The sequence below is a fragment of the Pectinophora gossypiella genome, chromosome 5, assembly GCF_024362695.1.
Source record: "Pectinophora gossypiella chromosome 5, ilPecGoss1.1, whole genome shotgun sequence".
Classification (NCBI taxonomy): Eukaryota; Metazoa; Arthropoda; class Insecta; order Lepidoptera; family Gelechiidae; genus Pectinophora; species Pectinophora gossypiella.
This window is the reverse complement of record NC_065408.1, coordinates 2,375,409-2,388,206: the sequence shown is the minus strand read 5'-3', so window position 1 is coordinate 2,388,206 and position 12,798 is coordinate 2,375,409. Positions and strand designations below refer to the sequence as shown.

General features: G+C 37.8%; 2 protein-coding genes across 5 annotated transcripts in view; one reads left to right on the top strand and one right to left on the bottom strand.

Annotated features, from left to right (window-relative positions):
• The window catches only part of LOC126366578 (protein transport protein Sec24A), a 228,222-nt gene that overhangs the window by 30,050 nt on the left and 185,374 nt on the right, over positions 1-12,798 (top strand). For 3 of the 4 annotated variants that reach the window (XR_007566363.1, XR_007566362.1, XR_007566364.1), the window contains exon 16: positions 310-568. Coding sequence is in view for 1 of the 4 variants with exons in the window: in XM_050009724.1 (XP_049865681.1) it covers positions 310-421 (112 nt within the window). In the remaining 3 variants the exon portion in view is untranslated. Of the gene's footprint in view, positions 1-309; positions 4,001-12,798 lie in introns of those variants that run through there. The other variant, XM_050009724.1, reaches the window with a different exon arrangement.
• On the bottom strand, positions 9,549-12,495 carry LOC126366606 (cytochrome P450 6B2-like). Its single transcript, XM_050009774.1, has 2 exons — positions 10,948-12,495; positions 9,549-10,582 (listed from the first exon to the last, which is right to left on the bottom strand). The coding sequence occupies exons 1-2, from the start codon at positions 12,305-12,307 to the stop codon at positions 10,401-10,403; spliced, it is 1,542 nt and encodes a 513-aa protein (XP_049865731.1). The 5' UTR covers positions 12,308-12,495; the 3' UTR covers positions 9,549-10,400.

Here is a 12,798-nt window from a genome sequence, read left to right as displayed (position 1 = left end):
TATCCGTGCTTTGGAATGCACGTTAAGCCGTCGGTCCCGGTTACTACTTACTGATGTAAGAACGTTCGTTATATGAATCATGTCAATAGTAACCCTGACACCAGGGTTGATGAGGTTGGTAATTCACAACCCACACGATAGAAGCAGATTGGCTTATGTAACAGTCTAATTCCTGATGTAACTTTTATTTTATTTAATGTTTTATTATATAAGCTGTTGGTATAACCTTTTTTATAAATAAATAAATAAATATTTTTTGTCATCTTTAAACTTTGACCTGGGAAACTACTCAATTCTATTTACTTTCAGGGACACGTCGCCGAGTAAAAAGCTGTTCACGGAGCGACTAGTGGACGACCGCGTCGAGTCAGCATTCGCGTACTACGAGTTCCTACAACACATCAAGATGCAAATAAAATGAGTTCCGAGTGAGTTGGTGGCGCGGACTCGCGCAAGAGCGTGATAAGAGGACTAGGGCATTCCTCTACTAAAATGACTCGTTTTCTATCGATTTTTCGGCTGAGAATTAAGCCGTTTTTAATAGACATCACTACATAGTATAAAAAACGTCGCTTTTTCTGTCCCTATATCCCTATGTACGCTTAAATTTTTAAAACTACGCAACGGATTTTGACGCGGTTTTTTGTAATAGATAGAGTGATCCAAGAGGAAGGTTTATATGTATAATAACATCTATTAAATAGTGGAGAAATACTGTTATTTTTGAGGTTTTTAATGTGATGTCGTAGTTTCATTTTTTCCTCAGCATTGCACCCGAGCGAAGCCGGGGCGGGTCTATATATTATGATAAACGAGACCTTTTTATTATGTTTTTGTTATATATAAACGACGTAATTCTTAGCCAGGTAAACTAGAAGCGAGTACTAAGGAATGCCCACAGACGGTAACGCGACACTGCCCTAGCTGCGATACATACAATCGACAAGCAATAGTAGTAACAAACTCTAGTTCAATAAAAAACTAAATTCTGTGAATACGCTTCGCAAGTTTTTAATATTCGAATTGTAAATTGCTGTGACAATAGATTTTATAGTAGTGTCGTTATGTTGGACTGTGGTGGAAGGGACTGAGGCGTTAAACGTCGATAGTAATTTGTGTTGCATGTCCTGGGCGGTTAACACGGCCTCATTGAAGCTATTTACCTAAAAAGCAATATTGCTATTTGACATTGCGGACTTACTTTAATATGCGCCAATGTCAAATAGCAATATTGCTTTATAGGTGAATTGCTTCAATGTGGCGGTCTTAACCCCCCGTTTGTTGTTGAACTCTTGACGATCAGTGCTGTGTAAGGCGGCCACGACCAACCGTTGTTTAGAGTTAGATGATTGTAAACGAATGACATGTACAAGTGAATGAAATATGTTAACCGATAAATGATATGGTTGCAATTCTTTTGAATTAAATAGTGGAGTTAGAAACGGCAGCGTCCGCCGAGCGCCAGTACTGATTGACGGATGTCTAGGTATACTTTGATGGATCAATGTTATGTATGCGTGTCTGGACGCACCATGCGGAATAAAACATAGGACGGTCTGTCAAAATTTTGTATAAATTTTATTTTTATTGTTTAGTCAAATGTATAATTTTAACGGCATTGTTCCTATCTATTGTTTCGCATGGACGTTTACTGTATAAATTGTATGCTGTTTGTGTTACAGTGAGGCACTTTTTACAGGAATGTTTCTGATCAGAAACACTCTGTATAAAGTGGCAGGCTATGTTTGTTTACAGTTATATTATTTTATTTTTGTATAACGTGCGAGCCTAGGGCGTGTTGCCACTGCGGCGGCGGATACGATATACTACTTTATATTTTCCAATTGATGCAATAAAGTCGTTATATTTTTATCGTGACTCGGTATTAGGTGCATCTGTAAATTATTTTTAATCCTTGTATTTATCTGTATTCGATATTACTTCGATTGTAAATTTACTAGAATTATTTATGGATTAGATAGTCGGTTTTATACTGAAATGAGCTCGGTTCGGGGCACGGTACCCCGGGACAGACACCGCCACGCCTTACTATGTAACAATATGTTCACATTTAGCAAGCGCTGACAATTAACATAGGTTGTATATTTAAATGTAATAAACGCATTAACTCGGCATTTTATTGTAAATAGGAGTTACAGAGATACTATAAATCAAGAGTTATAGTGGACCGAGCTAAATGTGAACACACGATTAGCTTCATAAACGAATGTTACGTCACAGGGATGGTCACGGCAGCTGATGATACTTGCACACTACACACTACCGGGGGTCTAACGTGGCCACATTGAAGCAACTCACCAAAAGCAATATTGCTATTTGACATTGGACGGTTATGCCACCTAATTTATTTGCATAAATGTCAAATTGTATAGTTTGGTGAATTGCTTTGGTGAGGCATTTTCAAACCCTCTGGGACAGTCTTATCATTCAAACTGTTTTTTTGGGAGAAAATGTTATTATAGCAACCAATAGGCCACTTGACAACCTAGTCAATTGAGATACTTTTTACGAGATAGCAAAACGAAAGTTTTCAATGGAGTTTGTATGGAAATACTGTCCTGTGACGTCATCAATAAAAGCGGTCAAACGTCGTACTCATTGTTAATTCATAAATAAAATTCGATAATTAGTTGTAAAGTAAATTGAGATTGATTTTTGATCATCTTGGACCTGCTTTTATGTCTAGATTAGCATTTTATAATTTATATTTGATACAGTCAAATACTTTATTAAGAGCCTTTATACATGGTGTTAGTGACATCGTAACGAATACTGAGAGGGTTGTTTCAGACCATGATTCTGAGTTAAAATCAAGTGGAATTTTCCGTCGCAAATTTCATGATTTTTTTTATTTTTTTTTAATTATTTTCAATTCTATACTTTTGCGATGGAAAATTCTACTTGATATTAACTCAGAATAATCAGATGAATCATCCCTCTCAGTATTCGTTACGATGACACTTACACCCCGTACAAGTACATACGGTAGCCATATAAGTAGGTATGGGAGTTAGTGACACCGTAACGAATACTGAGGGGGATGGTTCAGACCATGATTCTGATATCAAGTGGAATTTCGTGTCAAAAAATTCATGAATTTTTTTCTTTTCTTTTTAATTATTTTCCAATCCATACTTTTGCGACGGAAATTTCTACTTGATATCAACTCAGAATCATGGCCTGAACCACCCCTCAAAGTTTTCGTTACGATGTCACTAACACCCTGTATAACAATATCATGCGTTGTAAAGGTCTCGTGGAAGTTGTTTGGGGGTCGCGAATTTATGAACTACATAATGAGAAGTAGATAGGATTTACATTTAATTACAATCCAAATGCAACGAAAATATCGCGCAGTGAGTTAGAACCTTAGAAATAAAATTAAATGATTTCGTCATACATCGTAATTTATACTTGGAGGCTATCGAAAGTAAGAAATAGAATGGTGCTGATTCATGCAGACACCAACTTAATATTAATTTAGTTTGACAAGTTCTAAAACACAGTTCTAAGACTAGTTTTGTCTCTGTCTTGCACTGTAAGTAAGTGAAGGACGGCACGTTCGTTTATGAAGCGTTTAGTCAGCTAAATTATAGTCTTGTTAATAGCGTTGCAAAATGTCCGTCAAATTCAGAAATTACCCGACATTTTCGATATATAACGTGAATTATCGACAGTTATGTATAAATTAGATTAGATATTTATTTTAGATTCAATATTAGTCTTTTATTTCAAATATCATATGGTCCAGAAACTGGAGTAAATATGATGTTTGTTTGTAATTTTATATAAATGTCGTGGAGTTGAAAATGATAGGAAAATTTAAACATAACCGACACTTTGCAACCCTACTTGATGGAGGTAGATACAGAATATATACTGCGACAAAAATATTGTAATTATATTAATTTAATGCCACTGTTAGCGGACTGAACTCGAGAGCCTTGTAACTTGTTTCAATATAAACAATCCAAAATCATACTTGTTTCATTGCTTAAAGTTTTATATGCCTGATATGAACATAGAATTTGTAGAAAGAGTAAGCTGAGCCCCTCTATTACCCGTGCGTGGTTCTAAAGGCCACGTAACACACACGCACACACATGCACCCACCCACCCATGCACTTACACACCTCCTCACGCACACACACGCAATATAAAAACCTCCAGAGCATAGCATAGTAGCAGATTCCTAGAGACAACAGCAGTTGACAGATGAAGAATTTGTGAACGAAAGGGGCTGGCGTGTATATTTGTTTGATAGTTCTAATCAAAAAGGATGTATCTAACCACGTTTTACATACATACATATATAGGATAACGCGTATTTCCGGGTGGGGTAGGCAGAGACAACGGAATTCCACTTATTACGATACTGACACCGCCTTCGCTTCCTTCACTCTAAAGACTCTAGCACCACGTTTGCAGTTCTATTTATTTGTCAATAAGGGCTGAATACATCTGGCAGCACATAACACTTTCCTAAGCTTCTATCCTTTTGTTTTTTTAAAACCGTCATTTGCTAGAGCTAGACAGGTAGCGTGCGAAAGCGTGCGGTCGCTCTCTCGCTCTAGTAAACGACGGTTCCGAGTAACAGAATCGATATGTGGATACGATACAGGAAATGAGGACAGAATATGTGGTTCGACCCCTAACCCTTTTGGGGCATTATGTTTAAAATAAAAATAGAATTAATTCATAATTATTATCATTATTAGCTAACTATGTACACACTATGAATATTTATACCACTGAACCCATAGTGTTATAATTAGAAGCTTAAAGTTTATAAAGTTGCTTGATTGTACTCAAATTAGTGAAGTAATCTCAATTTTCTTTCACGTGTAACATCAGCAGGCATGGAATTTGAACGAGTCTTGCACCGTTCCTTTTGATTCCATTTCCTCAAGATGCTTCGTGTGGTAGGGGTCAGCATAACTGATGCTGAAGTCTGCAAAGAACTTCTTCGGATCTTCTTTTATGATCTCATCGCTGGTATTTTCCAGTTTAGTGCGAAGTATACCGCAGCAGTCGGCGCATTTCTCGAAGTCTTCGATTTCCTTTAAGGAAGGCATGTCGGCGACCCAGTAGTCTTTCGGTGCCCACTCTGACCTGGTAAAGATCTCTTTTTCAATCAAGATCCATAGCCATAAGTAGTTTCGTGAGCGAGTCACTTTTGTGGTCGCTTCTGTTACCGCATCCACAGCGTTCATACACACCGGATCGCGCTCGGCGGGAGTATTGAAACATAGACTTTTAATGTTGCATTTGAATATCTGTTGGTATAGAATAAAGAATATTGACATACATATAACGGACACTTTCCGCCCCACACCAATGAGTATAAAAGTAGAAGCTCCAATGTAGGCCGGCAGCACTGTTGAGTCTTCCTAAATTTTGTCAGTTCCCCATACTGTCCAGCTAAAATTCGTGATAAATTGCTGTAAAATGTGGAGTCACGTGGAGTGTATCCCGTCTGAAGGATGAGTTGCGAGAAAAAAGCAGCGATCAGTTGAAAAAAGGCAGAATAAAGTTTTCTTCTTTCTTTTGCAGTTACGGTGCACAAAAGGTTTAGTGTAAAAATATAACCAAAACAATATGTTTGTTATCAAATCGTATGGGAAACTGTCAAAATTTAATGACACTCAACAGTAGCAACACCTAATGGGAGAAATGGGCAGCTTTTATCCTCATGCCTATCGGTGCCGAGGTAGGTTTAGATTTACCTCACCAACTGGGTCTCACTTGCGTCTAAACGGTAAATGAGCGCACGCGGACAGTCTGTCTCACTCTTACGCACTTCCGTACACGTAAGAACGAGATTTTTGTATGCCGTTGCTAAGGTTACGATTAATATATAATGTCGTCATTCTGTCCGTATTATATGCGCTTACCTACGCGCGAAGCGATATAATGAACCAACGCTGTTAGCTATGCGATAAATGACCTAATTCAATTTGTTCAAATGTAGCGTCGTCGTGCTCGATATGCGGCGGGCGCCATGTTAGTTGTCAGATGATTAGAATAAAGTAGCAATAGGGTATCAGGCAGGAAAGTGCTAAAATAAGTTTATACTGAGAAAAGGTTCTATCGCGTTTTCCCATCAATAAAAGAGATGTATTGAATATTGAAAGGGTTAATAAACTTACCGCATATCCGAAACATTCAACTATACAATGATTTATGTAATCTATTGGCACCAGATCCACGCGATATCCCAGTTTCTGTAGTTGAACTGGGACAAAGAAAAAAAATCAAATAGAAACTTAAAAAATACATGCGACGAGCTCGAACTTCAATACAAATAGGAGATGTATGTTGTTTTCTGGTGATTTGTGGTTCTGTTCACCCCGAAGGCGTTATTTACCTAGAACATTATGACGACAACACGAAACTATTTTCTCCATACAAGCAAAGAATAAATAATCAATACTACGTATAACTAACTCATTTTTATGCATAAAATAAGTAAAATTCGTCAAACGCATAAGTTAATTTTTCTGGGCTAAAAAAATGTACAATTATTTTTTGTAAATATTTCAAACAGGCTACTTGACAAAATATTGTCCTGTGACGTCATCAATAAAAGCGGCCAAATGTCGAAAAGAAAAATAAGCTTGATTTTTTATCATCTTATATTGGCTTCTATTTCTTGATTAGCATTTTATAATTTATCTTTGACCCAGTTAAATAGGTACCCTATTTGTATGGAAGGGTCCAGACATAATATAACATAACTTAAGCTCACGACTATATCCCAATGGGGTACTCAGAGGTACAGCCATCGCAAGATGAACTAAGTACCCACACCTCATCGAGCTTTCTTAACAGAAAGTCTAACGACCAACGTGATAGGCCAAATGTGTTAGTGAAAAATGCACTTAAGATAAATTAATAAATCATTGGTGCTTCCCGTTTGGGAAACAAACATTGCCCATAAGAATTGTCTATCATTAGAAACTAATTAGAAAGGACACAATCCCTCTGTCGGAATCAGCTGCAAGTGTTCTATATTTATTCTAGATTCTTCTCTTGTGTGGGTTGTGAGGTGGATTACTAACCGCATCAACCCTGGTGTCAGGGTTACTATTGAGCCGTCAAACGCCCCTGATATGTCTCATGTAAGGACTATTTACTGGATAAAATTTTATGTACTTATAGGTAAATTTAGTTAAGGTAAGTATTAAGAAGAAACTTCTCACGTCTGAGACCCGCCAAGTAATGTGGTTTGTGTTCAGCTTGTAAATAAAATGACTCTACAGGTCCATAGTAAATTGTTATATAGTGACTGGGCATTTTCCCTTTATCTAATTAAGATTAAGGTAATCTTACAATATAGTTTTGAAACACTATAATAAAATATACTAAATAGCACTTAGCCTGCTAAATTTGTGCTATAAAACTGTTATTATTTATAGCACTTTATATTATTTTCAGTATTACATCTGTTGGTAAATATTACTTTGACAAATCGCCTTTAATAAGACGTTACAATTTGAAACTGTTCTAAGCTTTCTTTTTATCATTAAGTTTGACTGTATAGCCAGCATACCAACGTAATGATTATATTCTCTTTGGCTGCGTCTATTTGGTCGAAGCGTCGCATATCCTTGCTTCGGGGACTCACATAGAGAAAAATAAAACCATACAATACAATGGTGCATGTTTTATTTTAAGTTATACATGTTACTATCTTATCCGTCGGTAAGAAAAGGGGCGGGTAATCGACAGACATATTTATGGAACACGGGTCAATTTTAGGGAGAAATTTAAAATACCCTCCCATATTTTATATTGGCCAATAACTCGACAGAATTAAGTTAACATCACACGTCACGGGTTGCGTATCAGCGAGATGCTCTTTTTATTCATTTTATTCTAATCTAGCCTACAAAATCCCACTGCTGGGCAAAGGCCTCCCCTTCCTCTTTCCATTTTTCGCGGTCCTGTGCGTATTCCGGCCAGTCCCTCCGGCAAGCGTCCAAGTCGTCCACGCCATCTCCGTCGGGTTATTCATTCGTTTTAAAATTAACAGTTGACAATCATCAGTCCCTTTTCTTTTCGGAGGATAAGAAAATGACAGGTATAACTTAAAATAAAATTAGATGGTGTGTATAGGGTGTGTATTGGAATCGAGGCAGGGATAATATTACCTAAGTCTTACGAGTGTCTAAGAAAGATTTATTTATTTTATTTTATTTTATTTTCTTAGGAAGATTAACAGTCAAATAATAACTATAGATCTAGACAATAGATGTAGACAATGCTAATGAGAAATCTCCACAAATAGATAAAGAGTTACGCGCTGATAAAGAGGCAGGTATAGGTATGTCACATTAATCTAACATTAAATGAGAAGAAGAATGAGTGAAAAAAAAGGGTTTGGCAAGCATTCGTTTGACAGTTGTAATGCTGGTACAGAACAAATCTAAATCACATTGCAATTCACTGAAATCACGACAGGCACGAATAAAAAATGAATTTCTGCGATAATTTACCCTAGCAAATGGTACTCGAAGAACAGAGCGCTGTCTGAGCCCAAGTAAATTAGTTCGCAGGTAGATCTTTGACAGTAGTTCCGGACAGTCAACACGCCCGTTGGCTAATTTGAACAGATAACAAATATCTGAAATAGTACGCCTGGATTGAAGAGGCAGAAAATGGTAACGTTTACATCTATGATAATAGCCTAATGATCTTTGTCTTGTTTTAAAATCCAAATACCGAAGAAATCTCCTCTGAACACACTCAATACGATACTTGTATGTCTCATATTGCGGGTTCCAGACTTGGGATGCATATTCTAAGTGGCTACGTACATAGGCTGTGTAAAGTATTTTTAAGGCTTTTACACTACGAAAGCCAGCCGATGTTCTCATAATAAAACCTAATGCTTTAGAGGCTTTAGTAACTATATTATCAATGTGCTTATCAAATAGTAGCTGGCTATCGAAAACAACCCCTAAATCCCTCATTGAATTTACCCTAGAAACTTCTTGAGAATGCAATACATAGGTATAATCAATAATGATTTTTTTCCGTGAAAATGTCATACAATAGCATTTGGATATATTGAGGTCGAGTTTATTAAATGAGCAATAATCTTGGAACCGAATCAGATCCTCTTGAAGATCCTTTGCATCAGAGAGATTGTTAATCAATTTTAAAATTTTCATATCGTCTGCAAATAATAGTATTTTAGAATGATGAAAGCATTTAATAACATCATTAATAAATATAACAAATAACAGAGGTCCCAGCAAAGATCCCTGAGGTACCCCTGAGGGTACTGATAACCAATTAGAAGAGTAGCCCTGCAGCACAACCGCCTGACTACGATTTTCAATATACGAGGAAAACCAACGATACAAGTCCCCATGTATGCCGGCACTTGCGAGTTTAGATAAGAGCACGTTATGGTCAATTCTGTCAAAACACTTGCTATAGTCAGTGTAAATGACATCTACTTGAGCACCATCTTCCATGCCCCTACTAATAAAATCGCTTGCCAATAGAAGGTTTGATGTGATATGACATTACTGATTCTTTCTTTATTAGTATACCTACTCGTAACAGGTACCTACCTACTTACCAGTCAACAATACATAACAACAATGACCACTAAACATGCATTGTAACATGGTAATTTAAATTTTAAATTAGAATTTGACGTTATTATTATTATTTATATGAAATAGCTAGCTGGACATCACTCCGCCCGCACAATAGGCTACTTGTCAACCTAGTCCAATGAGAAAGTTTTCTTTGGAGTTTGGAAATACTGTCCTATGACGTCATCAATAAAAGCGGTCGAACTTTGTGCTTGTTTAAGTTACCTGATTCATAAATAAAATTCGAAACTAAGTGGAAAGGTAAAATGAAATTTATTTTTGATCATCTTAGATTGGCTTCTATTTTTAGATTAGCATTTTATAATTTATCTTTGACCCAGTCAAATACCCTATTACTAATTTGTAACATCACGACGAAGGATGCAGTGGCCGATATAGCAAACATGAATCCGTATAGCAGATTCGAGAAAGTTCCTCCTCCGTGTTCCTGGAGACATCGTACGACATCGCTCCACCTCGCAAAGCGTTCTATCTCGCGACTTTGCTATATAGTTGGAGAGCATACTCGTATTATAGCAAAGTCGAACGAAGTCTGGCAACGTCGTTCGATATCGCCCCATGTATTCGCATCGTTCAATAAATGTTGAGTAGTGGGGATGACGCTTCCGATTTATACGATGGTTGGGAGTCCTAAGTCAGAAAACGAGTTACAGTTGAAGAAACCGTTGATAAATGTTAGCATAGACTTTGTAAAGGAGGTGTTTTATGATTGTCCCTATAAGCGGACCATGTGAAAACAGGATGCCGCTAGGAAGATGTGTGTGTTCGAAGTTTGAAGTTGAGCGGCAGACCCCCGGCTACGCTCTGCGAAGTGTGTGACCAGGGGTTCAGTTTGAGGTTTCGTCGGGAGCTGGCTGCAGGTTCTACTGTGAACCTGTGCAGGAATGCTGCCAGACCCGCCAAGGACAGCATGTGGCCTAGACGCTCGCCTGCAATCAAATAAGTAAAATATAGCTGAGTGATTTTTTGGATTCTTTGGTGTTGAGTGCAAAAAGGGCGTCAAAGTATATTCGATATTAAAGTACCGAAATTACGTACGGCATTTTCAAAAATATATCCAACCAAATAGTTTGGCAATAGGCAAGTAAACGAATTTAAATTAAATAAACTTATACGGTGTAGGTTTGATGGTATTGGATCATGGCAATACTTTATCCCATCAAATGAAAAAGACAGGAATTTAAAATTGTAAAGGCTCTGTTTTCACTTTATTATCCTTCCTTCCACATAAAAATCTGGTAGCAGATTTACAGTAACCGAATGAAAGTATTTAATAAGGTATGATGTGGCTTACCAACACACGATCGTGGACCTTCTCCGAAGGGTAAATACGAAAACTTGTGTCTCATCTTCTTTGCTTCTGGCGTGAATCTTTCTGGTCTAAACTCCTCGGGGTTGTCGTAATACTTTTTGTCCATGTGGATGGCATGCACTGGGATCAGAATCTTCACGCCAGGGTCGAGTGTGATGCCGAGTTCTGGGATTTTGTATTCTCTGACACAAACTCGATTCAGAACTCCAACAGGGGATAGCATCCTCATAGACTCTTGAAATGCCATATCCAAGAGATTCATGTTAGCTATGGCGTCGTAGCAGAGTATGTTGTTGAACTTCTTCAGTACAGTGTCGATTTCGTCTTGCACCCTGCGTTGTGTTTCCGGATTAAATGCCAGAATGTGAAGAGTGAAGCTGGTGGCTACAGAGGATGTTTCAAAACCAGCAACGAAGAAAACAAACATTTGCGCCGCTTGGCATTTTAAGTCCATTTCTAACTCCACTAGCTCAGGTTTTCCGTCTTTATCCACTTTTTCTATTGATTCTCCAACAATTGTACCTTTATTTTCCAATTCTAGTAATAGATCAACGAAGTCGTGACGTCCTATTGGTTGGTAATTTCTTTGTTGACGAATTTGTTTTGTAATAGCCATTATTACATTTTTGACGTCATCGGTTTCAACTTTTAAAAATTTTCTTACTTCAGGAAATAATTCCCATATCGGTAAAAGGATTCGACCCCTTAAGCTACCCTTAAAGATCTTTATCCCGAGTTCTCTAAATCTGGAGCGTTCGTTATTGATGGTGTCCATCTCGATGCCGAAGCCGCAGGCGCCGATGAACTCGGTGGTGAACCTCGCCATCAGCTCGCGCGCGTCGTACGTGGCCCCGCGGCTCGCCAGCTCCGTCACTACATCCTGCAGTCTCTCAGCACAGCGCACCACTAGCGGGAACATGGCGCGCAGCTTGGCCGTTGTGAACGCGGGGGTCAGCCGCTGGCGCAGCAGCTTCCACCTGTCTCCCTCTGCGTGGAATAAATTCCCAAACAAAGGCTCGAGTTGTACGTTCCGGGACATGCCTCGATTATAAAAGTACGGGAAGTCAACCGTCAGAATTTTCTTGATCAAGTCCAGGTCCCTTACAATCAGTTCTGGTGTGGTGCCTCTGTAGGAGCCTATAACTTTTTCGTCTGTGTATTTATTATAAAAGTTATTGCTTAGGTCAATTAGGCTCTGCAGTCGGAAGAGGCTTCGGGCGCAGTTACCTAGCAGAGGTAATGGCGTCTCGTACTTTATGTTTCGTTTCTTCCAGTAGTCGTGGTTCCTCACCGAGTAGAAGTAGGCCGCAGTGAGAAGAATTATAACTAGTATCAAGAACATTGTTTAAGGTCGCACTTGTATCGTTTTATCGAAACAGTTTTACTGACTTGCAATACCTACCCAGTTATTTAAAACTGAATTGGAGATGATGTTAGATTTTTGTTTGCACTAAGTATAGCGAAGTGAATATCAGAAGTAAAAATGATAGTTCTTATATAAGTAGGTGGAATTACCACTTCTTTACCAGAACGCAGTATGGCTAACTACTAACTAATCGGTCACAAATACAACAATAGAAAATGTATTAGGTACTACGATTTACTGATTTGATTTAGTGCTAAATATATTATGTTACTTATTTAATTGCTTCTTTGTTCATTAAGACATTAGTAAACTATTAACTGTCATGTTTGATTATAAAATTTTCATCTTTGACGTTTTCCTTTAGTATACCTATTCAAATACTAATAAAGCAAACCTTTTATAATTTGAAGCGTCATAATTAAAGGGATAATTTAAAGATATTAATCGTGATGGTTCCCGTACACACC